The sequence below is a fragment of the Camellia sinensis genome, chromosome 13, assembly GCF_055761805.1.
Source record: "Camellia sinensis isolate YWXY chromosome 13, ASM5576180v1, whole genome shotgun sequence".
Taxonomy (NCBI): domain Eukaryota; kingdom Viridiplantae; phylum Streptophyta; class Magnoliopsida; order Ericales; family Theaceae; genus Camellia; species Camellia sinensis.
Window position 1 is genome coordinate 90,757,390 of NC_138973.1, and position 20,352 is coordinate 90,777,741.

The 20,352-nt window shown below is 35.1% G+C and overlaps 1 protein-coding gene across 2 annotated transcripts; it reads right to left on the reverse strand.

The window, feature by feature from the left end:
• Positions 1-8,954: 8,954 nt before the first annotated feature.
• LOC114312927 (inactive protein kinase SELMODRAFT_444075) lies at positions 8,955-19,323 on the reverse strand. 2 transcript variants are annotated; one of them, XR_014349230.1, is made up of 9 exons: positions 18,029-19,318; positions 16,828-16,982; positions 16,648-16,742; positions 14,992-16,034; positions 12,989-13,149; positions 12,234-12,310; positions 11,949-12,146; positions 10,595-10,744; positions 8,955-9,343 (listed from the first exon to the last, which is right to left on the reverse strand). XR_014349230.1 is itself a non-coding variant. In XM_028259224.2 (9 exons), the coding sequence occupies exons 1-9, from the start codon at positions 18,207-18,209 to the stop codon at positions 9,305-9,307; spliced, it is 2,049 nt and encodes a 682-aa protein (XP_028115025.2). In that variant the 5' UTR covers positions 18,210-19,323; the 3' UTR covers positions 8,955-9,304. The 2 variants fall into 2 exon arrangements, 1 of the variants encoding a protein (XP_028115025.2); XM_028259224.2 differs by having other exon boundaries at positions 11,999-12,146; positions 18,029-19,323.
• Between the last annotated feature and the right edge of the window lie 1,029 nt (positions 19,324-20,352).

Below are 20,352 nucleotides of genomic sequence, written 5' to 3' on the forward strand. Positions count from 1 at the left end.
GCTTTTTGGTTTTGAGAATAACTTTTGGCTTTTTTCTTTTGGTTTTTTTTTTTTTGAATGTGATGGCTGTAAGAGAGAAAGTGAAATGATTATGCTCTAGATGTAATATTTTGTCTTATTAATTTATAGTCTATTTTATTTTTTTGTGCTTATATAGGCAAAAAAATTATTGTCAAGTGGAAACATGATTATACTAACTTCTCTTTTAGTAGCGTTAAAAGGGTTTAAATCAAATGCAAATAGTATAAAAATAAAAGGATAAAAAAAGATAAAACTGTTGAAAAGTCCAACCTAAAGAAGCTATAAGGCATTAGGTCCAACGAATATTTTTTGTTTGTGAGAGATCCACCTTTTGTGAAATGGCTTGGTGAGAAGTCCTTTTATTTGTTTTGAAGGACATTTTTTTTTCAATTTTATCCCTTAATTTATTTGTTGACTTTTTTTTTTGACTATCTGTTAAAATTTATGTCTATTTGTTCAAATTTTTTGTTTATTTGTTCAAATTTTTCCTTTATCTGTTCAATTTTTTTGCTTATCTGTTCAAAATTTATTATCTGTTTTAAGGATCATTTATACTATCTGTTCAAATCTTTTTCAATGCCAATTTTTTTATCTATTCATTTGCAAGCTATTTCTAACAACAAAAAAATCAAAATCAAAATCACATATCAATAACCGATTGATCTGAGCCAAATCAAAGACAACAACCACCAATCTATGTCTTCTTCTCCATTTGATTTATATAGTATTCAACAATTACCAACCCAACCCAACCACCACCATTCCTCAACAATTCTCAACCCAAACTTAACTCTCTGAAGTTTAGATCAAAAAAAGATAGTGATAGAGAAGGCGGTCTACCTCTTTTTTCATTTCTCTTCAACTAAACAATCTCATATCTGAGCTCATAGAAACAACTATGGTTTCATCTTCAGGACACCTAGGACATCGACAACGATGTCTCCGCCGACGGCAATCTGAGACGTAGTCGATTTTTCTCCAATCTCTAGAGCTATCATCTTATCTTCGGTTATTTATCTCTTCTCGCTAAATCTTTTATTCGTGAGAGTCTTTATAATCGTCACATCGTCGCGTTCCTCTTAGCTATTGGATCGGCTCACATCTCTACGCTGATAAACAACAAGAACAGTGGTCATGGCTATGGAAGCCAGGTCGACAGTCTCGATCAACGGTAGCGAATCCACTACCACCACCTCTGCACCACTAGGGTTTTCAAAGAGGAACATACATTTCTTAATGGTTTCAATCTCAACATCAGAGCAACGAACAACGTTGACGGCTTTCTCATCATTTCTTGTAGTCGCGGTAGAAGCCTTCTTGTAGATCATCGCTGGTAGATCTTTGATTGACGAAGGGAGATAATAGGTGTCACAACCCGAACCAGCCCCTATAAGTTAGGATCATAACCGGCCAGTAATCATGAGATTACCTACAACCTCAGACTAAAATCAAATCATATTTAATAATAAGGGGCCAGAAACGAAAGCAGACTAATAAATTTTGTCCAATGAGTTGTGCATATGTGACATAACAAAAACTTTTCACGTATCTAATAACTCATACCCAACAAAACATAAAAGATTATATATGTCCAAGACCATTCAGAAAACTGGAAAACCATAAACCAAGGTTTATATACAAATCTAGTCATACATGACCATCAAAAGTAAACAAAAGAGACTCAACAAAAGCCTCGTACGTGAGGCAACCTTGGCTGACTCCAAAATCTCGGTAACCTTTTACAGTCTCACTAAGGCTGGGGTTGGACATCCGGCTGCTTGCCTACATACATATATATAAACAAAGTGATTGAAAACTCAGTGAATAATACCAGAGTAAAGAGGTTAATGAATGAGATTTGTATATAAATAAATCGTACTTATACTTAATACATATGAAACACAATTCTCATTCTTAACAGACTTAAGCAAATCCTAATGGAACGACCTCAGGTCCAATCCATTATACTCAGAATATATTAAAGGGATGAAATGACCTTGACTCTTCATATACAAAATGACCTTCAGTCCAATACATTCATATTCAAAACGACCTTCGGTCTAATGCATTCATATTCGCAATGACCTTAGGTCCAAAACATTCATAATCAAAATGGCCTTCGGTCCAAAACATTCATTCATAATCTGACCTCACGTCTAATGGATGCATACACAAATGACCATCCGGTCCGTCAAAACATATATACAAATGACCCCAAGTCTATCATTTCCAAATTTATATTCATGCACGTGTTTATAATTATGATCATGTTCACATTCATATTCACCTTCAAAACGACCTTTGGTCCAATCAATTCCTTGTTCAAATGACTTTTGGTCCATAGTCATGATCATGTTCACATTCGTATTCATATTCCAAACGACCTTTGGTTCAATCAATTCCTTGTTCAAAACGACTTTTGTTCTATCTAACAAACCTACAAAACGACATTCGGTCCAATTCTTATATAAGATGACCTTAGGTCTATCTTGTCAAACATTCTAAATGGCCTTAGGCCTACTTCGTGTACTTGTCAAATATACCAAACAGCCTTGGGCCCGTTTTGTATTCATACAAAACGACATCCGGTCCAATCTTATAGTTTTGTGCTTATCAATCACTTTTTCTAGTCTTTTACAAATCAGATAGGTAGAATACTCATTCATAATACAAATTCATGAGTTCGGCAAACTTACCACATAGGTAATATTTAGAAAATAACATACATGAAAATATCTTTACTAAGATATTACTTACAGTGTTCAGATAGTTGATTCGTTCTCGCAATTGACCCTGCACAATTCATAGCACATATGGAAATCGGGTCACAATACAATTCAATCCATTCTTTAATTTATTTATCTTTCTTAGGCTTCTTTCTAACTCTTTAGTTCATTTAGAATACTCAATGTAGGCCTAAGAGTGCTCAGAAATACAAAAGAATGGAAAGTGAAACATAAAACAACTTTCAAAGTTTTTTGAAACGCGACACTTCGCTTGAGCGCAACATTGGTCGCTCGAGCAGACCACTAGGTCTGCAAAAGTACTAGATACATACAAAGTGCACTCGAGCGACAAATTGTTTGCTTGAGCGGTGAGGCAGAATTCTAGAATTTCTAGAACAGAGTTAAACTTCAAACACATAGTTTCAAATCATGAACTTGCATGGCTTATCCACAACTTCAAAGAATACTTAGAAAGTCTTTCAAAAACATGGATTACCAGGTTTCATGCTCAAAGGATGAAACTCAATGTTCAAACCAAATGAATCTTTCCTCTTTTTCCTAATCATTTACTTATGTTGTTTTTTAGCTTATTGATCCTTAATAAGTCATATTTCACGCTTAAAAATGCCCAGAAAGAGATGGGAACAAAGATATGAACTCAAATCGCCTTTTCAAAACATGTTGAAAATGAGATGATGGCTAGAGCCATCTTTTCGTCGCTAGAGCCATCTGAAGATATAAACTAAGTTCACTCAAGCCACAAAACATAAATTCAAAGCCTTAGGTCATGTTTGGCTCATTCAAAAACACCAAATTACTTTAGAAAACATAGTTATATGACCCTTTAAAAACCATTTGCTTTAGAATCTCATCAATTTGGCAAAATTGAGCTTAAAACCCTCATGCATGCAAGATTTTCAAACTTTTTTTTTCTTCTCAAAACTCAACTCCAAAGTATATAAGCTTGTATGTTTGAACCAAACTCTTGAAATAACATAGAAATACAAATGCATGAGCTCAACTTGAAACCATGAGCGCAAAAGTGTTATGAATTGCCAAAATTGAGATCAAAACTTCTATACATACATCAATGTAACTACGTGTATCAATTCAACTTCAATTCCCTTCCAAGACTTTCAAAACATGGAATTAATCTTCAAAACTTCATGATTCATCAATGCATGTAAGGTATAATCCTTAATTTAAACATGGATGACAAAAATCATACTCAAAATGAAGAATCATAACAATTTCATGGCAAATTCATGCATGCATGTATGATTCATTACCAATTCCGATATTCTAGCTCAATTCTTGTTCCAAATCATAAATTTCTCTTGAATTCACAAACTTAATGGCTTAAACTTATGAATAGGGGCTTAAAATCTTACCTAAAGCCTTCAATTACAATAATTCTTGCAAAACTTGAGTTAATCTTCCTCAATTCTACAATCTCCTTGAAATTTCATCAATTTCTCACTTTCCTCTCTCTCTCTTAATTGAATTCTCTCTCTCTTTCTACAATTCTTTCTCCAGAATTTTTGACCTCAAATATGAACTTAACACCATCTCAACACATATATATAGCCTTGATTAACTTAGGCTAATTAAGCATGATTAAGATCAATCAGCCTCACTTATGTTTAATTAATTTAATTTAATTATTTTGATCAAAATCAATTTTTAATTAAACTTCACAGTAGACTTTAAAAATTACACTGATCACAATAAATTAATCAATTTCAGTTTCTGTTTTTGTTGCCTTTATGGCCCTCAATTTTAGATTATAGCAGAGATTGTGACAGATTTTTCTAATAGATAAGTATCCAAAAATCACATAGAATACATAATTAGCATTCAGATTCATATTAGGCATATAAACACATATAATTAATGAATTAAAAGCTTAATAAGGAACAGGGTTGTTAAATAGGTTTAGCATCACAACTGACCAATAATCTTAAGATTACCGAAGGCCTCTGAACAGACTAACAAATTAAGGGACTAGCGGAAGTAAATATCAAAATATAATTATGCATAAAGCTATGTAGACTTATATGGGACAAAAAAAAAAATTTAAACTTATATTTACATATAACATGACGTTAGCCTTATATACAAGAGAAACATAAACTTGTCCAAACAAAAGAAAATAAAATAAAACTTAAAACTTATTTGTTAACTAGGTCACAACATGTCCACAAAAACTTGATCACAAAAAGACTTCTGGAACCTCCTTGGGAGGCATTCAAGTTGGTTGACACAAACCAATCCAGACTGGAAGTCTTAAGCCTGGTCACGCGCCTGATCACCTATATACATAATATAAATAATGAACTAGAACCCAATGAATAACAACAGAGTAAAGGTTTTATGAATGATGTCCATAACAGATTCAGAAATCAAAATTCATATTAGAAACAGATTCATATACTTATTCAGACTTGTAAACAGTCATACGTGGTACATCTATTATAGCTAGCAGATCGGATTGGTCATAAAGACTCATATACAGACTAGATGGCCATTAAGACCCATATTCACATGAGGTGGTCGTAAAAGACCCACTTGCAAATCATATAGTTGATTCTGCATAATCAGTTCCATGAATGGAACTCATTTGAAACCCTGGTACCAAATAACATATAACATATCACATGATGCTAAGGATGTCACGATACATTTCAAAAATAGGACAATCTTTCATCTATACAGAAAATATCATTTCAGAAAACAGAGCTTATCTTATCATTTCATTGAGAAAATAATTATAGTCAAACATAACTTTACAGAGTTGTTACTTACAGATAGCTCCAAAAACTGAATAGATAACTTACACAGATCAGACAGACGGTTACGCGTGACCTATACAGACACATAATAGATGCACATTGAAACACACGCTCCGAATACACTTAAGTTATTACATTTCTTTCTTAATGTGTTTTTAATTCATGTCCTTATTAATATGGCCTAAATCATGGCTTAAGAATGCCTAAGATGGAATGAGGATGCAATGATGTACTTTGAAACACTTTTCAAATTTTAAAAAACAAGGCAGTTCGCTCGAGCAAAGCTTTGGTCGCTCGAGCGGTCTGCAAAGTACTAGATGCTTTCAATCTACGCTTAAGCTAACTTTTGGTCGCTCGAGCCATGTATCTTGAAAATGTAGGTTCGCTCGAGTGAAGCTTTGGTCGCTCAAGCCAACTGCCTCGACTGCAAAAGTATTGAGAGCATGCAAAGTACGCTCGAGTGAAAAAAACATTGCTTAAGCGATGAAGCATAATTCTAGAATTTCTAGAATTCTGTTCTAAGCTTCAAACCTATTCTTTTGGGCCATAATTTGTAGAAAACACTTGGACACTTGAATAAAAATATGGAATAGAAATTAATTCATGAAATCAAGGCCCAAAAGCATGTCAATTCTTCATAATCAAGTTGAAACTTGTGTATACATACACATGCATGTAATGAATGGAAGTTCTTTCTTTCCAAAACTTAAATACATGAAGTGATAAGTATAAAACCATGTTGAACTCTCAACCTTAAGCACAAATAACACCGTGCATGTGAGAATTCTTAGAAAATAAACTCAGAACTTGATAAATCATGCATGTATGTATGACTTATCTCTTAATTCCATCATCTAAGTTAAATTCTCTTGTTTAATCACTTAAATCCTTTGAATTCATATACTTATTGTCTTGAATACAAAGTTTAAGAGCATAATTCTTACCTAAAGTCGAATTCAAGTGTGATTCTAGCTCAATTCACCAAATCATCTTCAAATCTCACCAATTCTTCTTCTTCCTCTTGATTTCATTCTCTCTCTCTCTCTCTCTCTCTCTCCTATGTTTGTCTTGATGTCAAAGATGATGAAGAACTGTGTAGAATGTTGTGGGATGAGCCTTATATAGGCTTAGTTAATATTAGATTAATTAAACTTGGTTAGACTTAATTAATTCCAATCAATTTATTCTAATTATTTAATTCCGAATCAATTTCTACTTAAACTTACCATAAAAGTCTAAAAATTCTAAATAACATGTTGACTAAGCCAATTTCATGTTCGGATGCCGATAAGGCCTTCATTTAACAGAACAAAACAGAATCCTGAACAGATATTCCTACGGCTAATAGATAGAAATTCAAACAACACGCAAATCACACAATTAACACATAATTTTACTTAACCGTTTGATTAGCATTCTTAATTATGGATTATGGGCTAATTACGGATCAGGGTTGTTGCAGTAAGGTTTCCCATATCTATAAGGATTTCGATTTCACGGTAGACCTTGACTCAAAAAAATCATAATTTCATGACAGAGCTAGGATTTGGAGAGAGGATATGGCGATGGATTTAGATGGAGGTTAGGAGGAGGACGACAGAGTTAAAGGTTAAAACGAGGACGAAGATATCACGCTAGTGGTGGTGAAGTAACGGAGCTCTGATGATAGCGGACGATAGTGATCAGTGCCAACAGAGAGCACAAAGAGAGAGAGATAGAGTGTGTGTGATTGTGTGATGGTATTAGGATCATGTATAACTATATATATGGGGATATTTTGGTAATTTTGTCTACGCTTGTCTTTTGGACAAAGTATTTTAATGCCTGAACCTTTAGTCAAACAAAATTGAGATTTGAATTTATGGACCGAGTGCCCTAAAAATATATATATATATATATATATATATATACACATTGAAGTATAAAAGAAAAGATAAATAATTTTTTGGGATGCTCACGGACCCAGTCAATCTACCAAAACCGACTAACTCGACCCAACCTACCTGCTTTTAGGCGGTTCTAATAGTATGGGCGGATAGATGCAAATGAAGATTTCTCAAATTCGTTTAAGTTCGAACAGATAGCGGATGAGAAGCGATCCAACCTAATCCGGTTAGCTAACCCCCCTAAGAAAATGTTGTTATACTTTTATGCTTTGTATGTTAAGCAAAAAAAAAAAAAAAAAAAAACTCTAAAATAGTTTGAAAAAAGACAAAAAATAATAAAGTTCAAACTTGGGGGATGAGTACGTAATAATGAAGGGATATTTAGTGGAGATTTTGGAGCTGAAAGGAAGGGTGGTGGCTAAAGGGAAAATGCGGCAGTGTCAGCGGCGATGGAGGAGGGTGGATGAAGACATAGCTAGGGCAAGATGAACAGAGAAGCAGCAGAGGGTATGGAGATTGAGAGAAGAGAGAATGATAGAGTAGGTGTGATATATGGGTGTGGATGAGGGATCTTAGGTTATAAAAAGAAAAAATATTTTGGACTTCTCCCATTACTAAAAGTTAGAGAGGGATGTTAGACTAAATATTCCTTAATTTAATTTGTTTTAAACTTACTAAAAGAGAAGTAAACAATTCATGTACAAGTCTCAAATTCCAAATGTAAACAAACAAATTTAAATGGAAGAGCATTTGCTTCTTCTTCTGCCATGCACTACACATCCATTTCCATTCTTTTATCCTCACCACCTTTTTCACCCTAAAATTGAAAAGAAAACAATTTTATGTCGAACCAGTGTAGCCTGGGAGGCTTGGAAAGCTATTTCAAGACCCATGATAGTTCTACACGCTTTTTTGTCGAACAAGTGCATTAGATGCTCAAGAAAGCGTATAACGTATTTTGACATATTGGTTTGGATGGTTATTAAAGGACTTTGCTAAATTTGTGGAACAGGCCTGAGGGAGGCGTTCGGGTGGGTGTTTGCGTGTTTTTCTCAAACTTGTGGATCAAGCGCAAGGGAGTCTAAGGAGGCGGCACAAACTCTATTTCTTAATAATTGGACTTTGAATGTCTTAATTTGTTTGTAATGAGGGAGGTTCTATTATTAACTGATTACTTCTTAATAATTGGACTTCGAATGTCTAAATTTGTTTGTAATGAGGGAGGTTCTATTATTAACTGATTACTTTAGTTGAAGAAGGCGGCACCAACTATGTTTTTTTATAATTGGAATTTGAATGACTTAGCTTTGTCTGTATGAGGGATTTATTTATTTAATATTTGGATTTTAATTGTCTTATAACTTGTTTGTAACGAGGGAGGTTCTATTACCAGATGATTACTTAGGTGATTCCTAAGTTTAGGGTTGTTTGTCGGGTATTCGATGTCAAAGCGTTAGTATCTATGTATTTTCTTTTCTCTTATAAAATGCTTACTTTCCCCAAACAATAAATAAATACATAAACACAAATACAAAGAAGAATTGCAAATTTTCATGAATGTAATTTATCACAACTATACAACGAAAAAAAAACTTCAATTCCTTGGTTTAGTTGACAATGAAGGGGAAAAAATTACTGTTTCACAATCCGTAGACTCTGTACAAGTGGTGCTCCTCACTAGAGATCCTCATTGGTGGTCTTCTCTCTAATGAGCCAGCTTTCCTCTTTAGTTTCGTTCTCCACGTTAGTTTCCTCCGGCATAGCATCAGAAAAGCTGCTTGCTCTACCTTTCCTTTACCACTGCACAGCAGACATCAGGCCACTGCAATGCCAACCACATTCCTGTTTTCTCGCCGTCCACATCCTTCAACATATGTGATTAGTTCATGACACTATCGCCTTCCAACATTCGGAGCACCTATTGGCAAATTCGTAAACAAAGAAATAAGAGAAGGAAATGATCAAGAACTGGTCTTCAGTGCTTTAACAGAAACTTTAAAATGCATATTTCAAGGACCGGTATGCACTGTCAATTCCATAGGGTTCCATTTTTTAGATCAGTCAGATAAGTTCTAATACTGATTCGAGTGAAAAGGATGATAATCTTGATAGATAAAATAAATTAATAATCTATTTAAACAGCTTAGATTAGGTGTGCTTATAAAAATTTGAAGTATCTGATGAACTTCTTCTTCCAAGGAATACCACAATGGACACCGAATGATCTACAGACAACAGACTTCTACTACAATAATGTGTTCTTTTGAACCTATCAAATCTTTTCTCGCAAAGAAATATGTAGCTCTATTCAAAATATGACCTTACGCACAATTGCAAGATTTTGCAAATAATGTGTTTGAAAATTGCTGTGTCAGCGTGTTCATGTCATATCACATGTCCGTGACCATATCCATGCCCATGCTTTTTAAGCTAAAGTAAAATGAAATATTATCAGTAATGCCATCAATTAAGCAGTACAACAAATTGGTAATATGATCAAGAAGCAGTGTGCATATTCAAATATAGGGACCGTCAAACATGCTTCTTCCCAGACACACCCTTTAGGTCCATACCTACATAGCCAAATTCAAGTCTGAGAGGTGCCTAATCATACCTCAGATGACACTTTTGCAAATTACATGCAAAAACATGTCAAATTCGCGAATTCACAGTGAATTCTGTTTTAAGTCAATCATTAGCTGCCACATAATAGGGTTCATGGTAAGCCCATCTCACCCTAACACAGTCCTGATGCCCAATGGATGAAATCTGGAAGAAAAAAATCATTGCACACGTGGATTGAACTCGAGAAGTGTACCAAATAACATGCTTTTCTGCGCTCTCTATGAATAGTTTACTTAGGTCCATACAATCACACTGATATGGTTCCTTCAAATGATGCAATGCTAAGTTGTGAAGAAACATTGCTTCATCATAAATGCTTCACAGCAACATAGTTTTGGAGTATATAATGGTAACAAGCTATGAGGTGTAAAGTAGGCAAGCATACTTATAAACACTCCAATACAAGTGAGATGATGTGCAAAGCATATCCATCCACTCAACCCCATCTATATCTTCTCAATGATTTGGGGATTTCTAGCAAAATTATTGTTCTGTTGTATCATGTAAATAAGGAACTTAAGAAAGTAAGTACGAGTTTCCTAACCTGAGACATGCGAGGCCTTAAATGAGGGTCCCGCCTGATGCACAAGGAAGCACAGTGCAGCATAGAATGAACCTCTTGTTCTGAGTAGCAGTTCCTCAAGCAAGGATCAATCAATTCATCAACGGCATTTTTTTCCAACAAAGGGCGTGCCTGTTCCATACAAAACATGAGCAACAACCAAGGGTAAAACTTCAGTATTTAGTTTTGTTTTGATAAAAAAATCACAAATGCTTGCAAATTACACACTTGCATCATACAATCACCATGAAAAGAAAAGATAGGCTGGAAGACAAGCCATTGCCCATGTAAAAAGTCAGATATTTTCTTACCCTCCGTGTATTTCGATGGAAAATATTTTCGAAAAAAAAAATTTCTGCATTTTCTGGAGTTTGGTGCATTGGAAAATGAAAATGAACAAAAAACGTTTTCGAAAATGCTAGAGATCTCAAAAGTTTTACCAAAATTTTTACAAACTGTCTCACATGAGTGTGGGACCTACATGGGACCCATATGGTATGGGTCCCACACCCATGTAAGACATTTAGTAAAAATTTTGTAGAACTTTTGGGGCTTCTAGCATTACTCAAACGTTTTTTGTGGTCAACAAAAAGTTTTCCAAACTAAAGTTTTGCTAATGCCACCACATCACCACCACTGCAGTCACCATAGCCACCACTCCACCACCACCTTCATCACCACAATTAATACATCCTGTGAAGCACCAACACTTCAAAACAAGTACCGTATCCATGTTGGACACACGGACACTTTGGGGACACGTATGGGACACATCACATGGTGTGTCTCATTATTTAATTTATTTATTTTCAGGTAACACGTCGGGGACGCTTCGGGGACACACTAGGGACATGCCAAGTTGTCTTTTCTTCCATTTTATTTAGTACTTTTGATGAATATTGAATGTTGAATGTTTATTATTTTTTTTTAAGATTTAAATACTTAATAGATCATTTATAGAAAAAGATATGAACTCTGTGTTTATTTAAAAGTGCTTTTTTTTTAAAAAAAAAATAATAAAAAATTAGAGCTAGTTTTTGTTAATATTGATTGTTTGTAGATGTAATATTAATCTAGATAGTGAATAAAAATATATGAAAACATATTTTATTGCCGTGTCCCGCCGTGTCCGTATCCCCATATTTTTGAAATCGTTGTGTCCCGTGTCCACATCCATGTCCATGTCTGCAGCCGTATCCATATCTGTATCCGTGCTTCTTAGAATACATCTATAGCACATTAGTTTAAAGGTCATAACTAAACATAGGAAAAAAATTATACGGAAATTCCGCCAAAACAAACAAAGCATTATAGTACATAATTGGGGAAACCCCACCTCAATAAATAATGTCAACCATAGAGAAACTGGGGTTTGGTGACCCATACCCATTCAGTTAGGCACTGCTGGCCCTTGGGCCGACTTACGTCAACAGCTTTCCGTCCAGTGACAAGCTCCACCAACACTACTCCGAAGGAATAGACATCAGCTTTTTCAGTGATTTGGCCACTTTGAGTATATTCTGGAGCCAAGTACCTACACAATTGTGGAACAAATGATTTAACTTGCATTACTTGCAGATGGTCTACAATCGGGAAGCAGAAAGCAATAATTTAGGTTTACCCAAATGTTCCAATTATTCTTGTTTCCACACCCAAGTCTCCATCTGGCTGCCACCTTGCTAGCCCAAAATCTCCAACCTACAAATTAAAAACAGTAACAGTAGAATTAACAATATTAATGAGGGAAGAGAAAGGCAGATTCATAGTTCTCACATGTCAGCATTAATAAACAAGGAAAATACTTGTTTCATCTTTCATGCACTTTCAGAATCTTTATCTCTTAGTGGGTGTTAATTGATCCATTAGGTTGAATTGCATGGCCTAACTTGGGAACAATAGTCCTTAGGCCGCATGATGGAATTCTCACTTTTGATTCTCCAACAAATATCCACAAATGCCATTCACCTACAACAACACACACGTGCACACATACACAGAAGCATAGAAAGCTATGATGCCTGAAATTTTTTGTAGATCAATATTCTCCTGCATTTGGGACGAATTCCCTGAAAATAGTGTGGTTGAATGGCTCGTACTTAGGGATTTATATCCCATCTAGTAGTTACTAGAACATTTCAACTATCTGTTGGACATATGAACTTAACTATGGATGTTTCCATGAACAGTAAGCAATTTCAGATGATGGGAAACTAAGAATGGAATCCATCTGTAAGAGTTTACTTTCAACCAAATTATTGGTTTTCAAATCAAGTGTTTATCTTTATTTTCAGTGAATTGACTTAGGCAACAATGTAAATGTCAAACTGCTAAAAGGCCATAGAATGTTACAGAGGAAATGAAGAGAGAATGACGTACCAATGGCTCAAAATCATGAGTGAGAAGGATATTGTTTGGGCGCATATCACGGTGCACAATACAACCCACTCTACATTCTTCATGAAGGTATCTCAACCCTCGAGCAGCTCCAACTGCAATCTTTTGTCGTGCAGACCATTCCAGTGGCTCCTGACTATGTCCTGAAATCCAGAACTCCATGAAAATTTACCAACAACAGAATAGATTGCATCAATAACTCACTTAGAACCGGTAATGCACTCTCTATTTCCTAGAGAGGTTACACAGCTCCTCATCAAGTTTTGACATGAAGATGCTCCATGGAAGTTCTCTAGTACGCTATGTTTCTCAGAATGGAATAGCAATTCATTAATTTCTTAACAATAAGTGGATAAGATGATGATATGATATATGACAAACTTTTTTTTTTCCCCTTAAAGTTCAAAAGAGAACATAAAGTCTATGACTATGAAGTACGGACTCTTCCAAAAAGGTGCATGCTTGACGTGTCTAATACCGACTCCATCAGACACTTCCCCACATTTGTTAGACACACATCCAAATGTGTCATAATATATATATATATATATATATATCCAAACACGATTCGGACACTTGAGGGACACATATGTCTAACACTCAGACACACAAGAAACAAATTATAAGTTTGAACAAAAAAAACTTAGAATACAACAATAAAAGAAAAACAATATATATTTATATCTATTAGTCCCTCTTCTTTTGAACTTTATAAATTAGTGTTATGTGGTATTTGTATTATCTTTAAAAGAAATATTCATATATAAGACATATAATAAATATATCAAATCATCAATTTTGTGTGTTGCCCACGTGTCGTGTCTCACATTTTCTAAAATTCTATGAAGCACAAATACTTCAAATAGGAAGACGTATCCGTATCGTATCCATATCGGATACCGATACTTCTCGGATACTTACGGATACATATCAGATACTTATTAAAAGTATCGGATACTTCTTAATTAATTTTTCATTAATTTTGAAGTATCGGATACCTAGTTTTGAAGTATCGGATCCTCAAAGCCACATATTATCGGATACTTCATAATTAATTTTGAAGTATCAAATGCTCCAAGTCACATCATAATATAATATAATTGCAATGACAAATAGAATATTTTTACAATACTTTGCTTAATTTTTTTTATAAAAATAACATAGTAAGCTAAAGCAATAGAATTCATCAAATTAACATATCTTCATTGTGTCATGCATATCCCCTACAACTACATAGAATTAAGGATTAATAAGATAATATAACAATAGTAAAATTAAATATCAATAAATAAATAAACAAATAAACTTGTATAGAATATTTTTGACTAGTGCAAAAGGAAAAAGCATAGGGTCAAGTTGCGAATTGTTTTGATATTATAATATCAACATATTAAACTTGATATTGAAATGAAATATTTGCAAGACCTATTGAAAATTTAAAAACTAAACTAGCTACTGGCTTAAATTAATACCTAATTCTTCAAGATTAGTATTTTGCATTATGAAGTTACTGTGGTTTCTCAACATTCTTGAGTTTATGTGTAAACTCACTGCTAATAATTTTTTTATTTTTTATTTTTTACAAACGTATCCTAACCGTACCCGTATCTTACTTTTTTAGGTTTTGCTATATTGCCGTATCCATATTGTATCGTATCCGTATCACGTTTCCATATCCGTGCTTTCTAGCTAAAATTTGACATGTCAGCATGTTCGTGTCATGTCTGTATCGGTGCTTCTTAGGTCAATGACCTCATAGAACATTTTATCATGGAACTTAAAGCAGTTTGAATTTTAAAATAAAGTGTATATCAATGCCATTGACAAAATTACTATAAACCACAATTAAAGTCGCAATAGAAACAGTAACAAATAGAGAGGCAACCCAAACTGGATAGTGATGCTTATAAATCACTGCCGTTATTGAGCATTCCAAATTATTGCAGCAGTAGACTACAAAACAGATGGGGATATAAAGGAATTACCATAAAGGTGAGAATCCAAAGACCCATTGCAAATATATTCATAAACAAGCAACCTTCTTTTATCCTCAACACAGAATCCAATCAGCATGACAACATTACGGTGCTGTGCACAACTTAGGACCTCCACTTCCGAGCAAAATTCAAGATCACCCTGAGAACTAGCCAATTTATATTGCTTGACAGCAATAACCTGCCCATCCGATAAGACCCCTCGGTGTACAGAACCAAATCCACCTTCAGCCAAGAAATTAGCTTGTGAGAATCCCCTTGTGGCATGTTCAAGTTCAGCATAGCTGAACCACTTTGGAGGTTTTCCGAATACAGGTGCTTTGTGCTGACATATTGAACACAATGGGGGTGGTTCGGGAGGTGCATTTCTTGATAATGATATCACTTCTCTCACATTTTGGTTCAAGTCCAAATCAAACCTATGATTCAGCATTCCTATTTCATGTTCTCGATCAAGCTCAGAGAACTTCCCCATCAAGGCATCAGACATGGAAGTCATAGATTTGACATTCGATCTTTGTGAACCTTCCACCAAATGCTTTGAAAATTCACTAGCAGAGCTGAGAATATCTGCCATCCAAGATCGGGAATAAAAACTTGTTGAAGGGGAAGGGGAACTCAACTCTTCACTCTCAGTGTCGGAATCAGACTCATCAAGATTATGATTTCCTTCATTAAATACCAAACTGTCTCTCTTTAGATCCCAATTGATTTCAGAGAGGATAAAAGGAGAGGCCGCTAGATCTAAACTCGACAGTGATGACGCCCCGGCATCAGTGGTAGTGAATGATGTATGCTCCGGACTGCTTGCTGGAGTCACATTTGGCACCCGGATCACATTCCACAGGTCATACTTGTTTTTTAGATGTTCCGCAGATGCTGCTGACATGGATGATGGTGGGCAGGCCACTTCAGATTCCGTCTTAGGCGATCCAACCAAATTCAATCGGAGCACTTTTGGTCCAGACCGTTTCATCACCACAACATTGCATTCCAGCTGTTCCATGCACGGTTTTGCCTCTTTTCTCAGCCGTCTGTCCAACATTGCAAGTATAATTAACTGAAAACATTAATGTGGATGGAAACCAAATCCTAAGCCAAAAAGTATACATAGACAAAAAAATTTAACAAAAACAAAACAATTAGGGTTAATTACATTAATGGTCCCTTTTTGTTACACTTTGATTCCAAATCTTATCATTGTTTTACCCTGGTCCCAAAGTATGCAACCTGTAACACTTCAGTCCCTGATGTCAGCGCCATTCAAAATCAGCAATGGGAGGAGGGGTTTTTGAAACTTTACAAGACGCTTCAACAAAATCAAAATGACCAAATGCATACATGGTCTCAAAATATGACCAAAGTCTGCACTTTCTTGCATTTTAGTTCGCAATCTTTTAATTTTGTTGCCTTTTGTGTGTGTGTGTGTGTGTGTGTGTAATTCTAAAATTAGCTCACCTCTCATTATTGATTTTGAACAGTGCTAATGTTATAGACTAAAGTGTAACAAAGTGGAACAATTAAAAGAATGGGGACTAAAGTGTAACAAAAAGCATACTGTGGGAACCATTTGTGTAATTAACCCAAACAACTATGTAGAATTAAAAGCCAATATCTAAGCAACGGGATTCATACTATAATCATTACTTATCCAATACGACCCAGCTTGTATGAGCTCTCTTGGCTTCCGATGCCACTACTCCACAAGGTGAGCCAGAAACGACTTTTACCTTGACCTTTGTCTGTGAAGAAGTAAAAGGTGGGAATACTTATATTAGACGTAGAACAAGGACGGACTAAAATCTACATAAAAATATATGTACTTACCTTATCTGCATCATAAACATCATTGAGTTGAAGCATCATTTGGGAGCACAAATCCGTAATATAGTCTTTCTGATCTGAAATAGTTCCGGAGAGATATTTCCAGTGACCAGCAGCGCAATCACTGGTGAACCTTGAAAAACCCCATAACTTTTTCTCTGAAAATGCAAATTGTTTGTAATTTTCATCAACATTAAATGCTCCATAGTCGTAAAAAATTAAGAACTACAGTGGGTCATAGAATTTCAGATCAAATGCACACATTCATTCAACTTCATACTTGATTCTATTTGGGCAAGAATCCTCTTTTGGTTAGTTCATGATAACAAAATAGACAAAAGCGTATTGCATGTGTATATCAAATAAACATGCTAAGACATTTCGAATTCATCTTGATCATGGGTATCTTGATTTTCAGCTTTTGACAATGATATGCTGCAGCACAATGTGTTAACAAACTCAATAATCCTGGTGATGATACGTTAGAATTGTTAGCTTGATATACATTGTTGGGCCCATTACTAACAGTTTAAGATTTTGGGACTATTGGCTGATTTAACATGGTATTCTTATCGCCCCTGTTATCTCCATCATTATACATTGTGTTTTATTTGTCTTTATGCACCTTGTTTCTTTGTCTGTTTGTCTCTTCACATGTGCAAGAGGAGATCGCACGTGAGGAAGAGTGTTAGATTGATATACATTGTTGACCCCATTTTCTAACAACTTAAACTTTTAGGACAAGTAGTGATCTAACAAGTATATTCCATGGATACATCCGCACACTTCAAATTCAACTTGGTATATTTTGAAATCATTCATGTTCTATTCCAACAAATAAATAAGTACAACTAAACTCAATTTCCAAAGTCAGAGGTAGAATACTAATGATCTTATGTATATCATAAAATCAATCTAACAAGAAATAATCAATCAATTACCGAAAAAATCAGACATGAACTAACCACCTTTCCTGTTTCATGAGGCACTATTACTAATTTGTAGCAGACTTATAACATCTTTTCAAGTAAAATTAAAATGCTCATGCTAGCAATACACCATACACTGAACTTTTGAAGAGCCAATTACTACTAAGCACAAGGCAAATTGATATTGTCTCATCAAATTCAAAAGCAAAATTGATATTGTATATATATGTATACAGTTTCATATATACATGTGTACATATGGGAAGAAATGTTACTTGAACTGTGAGCAGGGATGACAACCAGCAGCTTAACGCAATCACCGGGTTGAGCAACATGAGTTAAAGCCCAAACCAAAGCAGTTCTTGTGACTTCTCTAGATGCTTTAACAGCAACAATCACAACTTTCTCAACCACATTCGAACCCTTCTCTTTACAACTGTTTTCCTGCATACTCATCTCACCTCAACAGAAACTAAAACCCTCACAAACTTGTTCAGCAAACCCGATTCTTCAAACCCACATTACAGCAACTTCAACGTTCGAAACCCAACTAAAGAGTGACTTAAACTACAGATGAACACAGAGTTACAATCACCAACCTACTTCAAAATGCTCATTAACTGATTGTGAAAGAACTCACTCACCTCAAAAGAAACTGAAACCCTCACCAATTTGTTCAGTACACCCAATTCTTCAAACCCATCACCACATCAAATTTCAAAACCCAGATAGGTTTACTTCACATATGGTTACAATCATTGATCAACTTCAAAATGCTCATTAACTGAATGTGAAAGAACCCTCTCTCTCTCTCTCTCTCTCTCTCTCTCTCTCTTTCTAACAAAAATCTTGAAACAAAAGAACTCTCTCACCTTAAAAGAAACTGAAACCCTCACCAAATTGTTCAGTACACCTAATTCATCAAACCCAGCTCACAGCAACGCCATATTTCAAAACCCACCTAGAGAGTAAGAGTTTCTTCTAATTGGGTCTTAAAATCACCAACTGATCACACAATTACAATCACTGACCAACCCCAAAATCCTCACTAACTAAATTTGAAAAAAAAACCCCCTCTCTCTCTCTCTCTCACACACACACACACACACACATACACACAAATCTTGAAACAAAAGCGGAATGGTCATGAGAAATGCATGACAGAGAAGACAGAGAGGAAGGGATCAAATTGAGCAAAAAGGGTATCAGAAACAGACAAAAAAGATGGGAGAAAAAAAACCTGCAGGCTGTTATGTTGGGTACCCATCATTTTCTCATTGTGGGTTTTGAATAATTGAGATGTATAGATACACATACACATATAGATACAAGGATAAGAGTCAAAAAGCAGATTATTGATAATCAAGAAACAGAGGTGAAAGAAAGCGAAAGGTAAACAAAGATGGAAGCAGAAGGGCTTGGGTCCACCGGGTACATGCGGTTCAAGTAAAGGATACCTATGAGACCAAAAATAGTGATGGAAGCTTTCTCCCTCTAGCTCTGTCACTTTCTCTCTCTTAGTCATAGTGATGCACATTTAATAGACCTCACTCCAAGAATAACTACCAGCTCTTGTTGGTTGAGGGCTGATTTGAGAAAGTATCTAATAATTGGGGCCTGCTATTAGGAAAATAAGCTGTAGCTCGAAAATCTTGGCTTGAAATTAGTTCGAATGTCATTTTGGATGTTTTATGTGGCCTGAGAAAGAGGAAAAAGATGGAGAGAACAGAGGAAGAAGAGAGGAAAAAAAAAAGAGGAGGGGAAGAGGTAATGGAGAGAAGAGAGGCCCCTCCGCTTCTGCCGTCGGCCGAGCCCCTCCGCGTCGTCGCAGTACCAGCAATCGTCGCAGCACCACTGTCGTCGCCTCCGGTCCCGCTGAGCCCCTCCCCTTCGTCGCAGCACCACTACCGTCGGCCGAGCCCCTCCCCTTCCTCCTTCCTCCTCCTTCTCCGCTTCTGAAATTGGATTCGAGCCAATTTCAAGCTCGACAATTCGAGCTACGTAGCAGTTCCACTACTATTATTCTCATATTTTCTTTTTGGGTCCTTTTTTTTTTCACTTAAATATTTTGATTTTTTTTACCTTATAAATAATCACTTTAATTTCAACTCTACTCTTGTACTTAATTTTTCAAACCTCATCATTTTTAACCAACCATTGCTCTCTTTTTCACCACTCGTTGCGCCTTTTCTTACTATTATTTTGTATTTGTGTGTGTTTATAAAAGATGTCAAAGGAGTATAACATGGACGGGTTGTAATGTGTTATTAATATCTTGTATCGCGATGAAGTGAGATAAATCAAGAGTGAATAATTTTTTTAACTTTAAGAATTGAACATACTAATAAAAATGAGACATTATGGATAATAATATATAAATGACAAAAATTAAATATGTAAGTTGTGAAATAAATAAGTAAACATAAATATTAAATATTCATACAATACAATAGACATAAATATATATATATATATATATATAATAAATATAATTAAAACATGAATAAATAGCAAAAACTCATCACCGTCCTACTTTCATTTATGGGTCTCTGATTATATGAGTGTAAATATGGGTGTCTCTTTATTTGTATATATGATA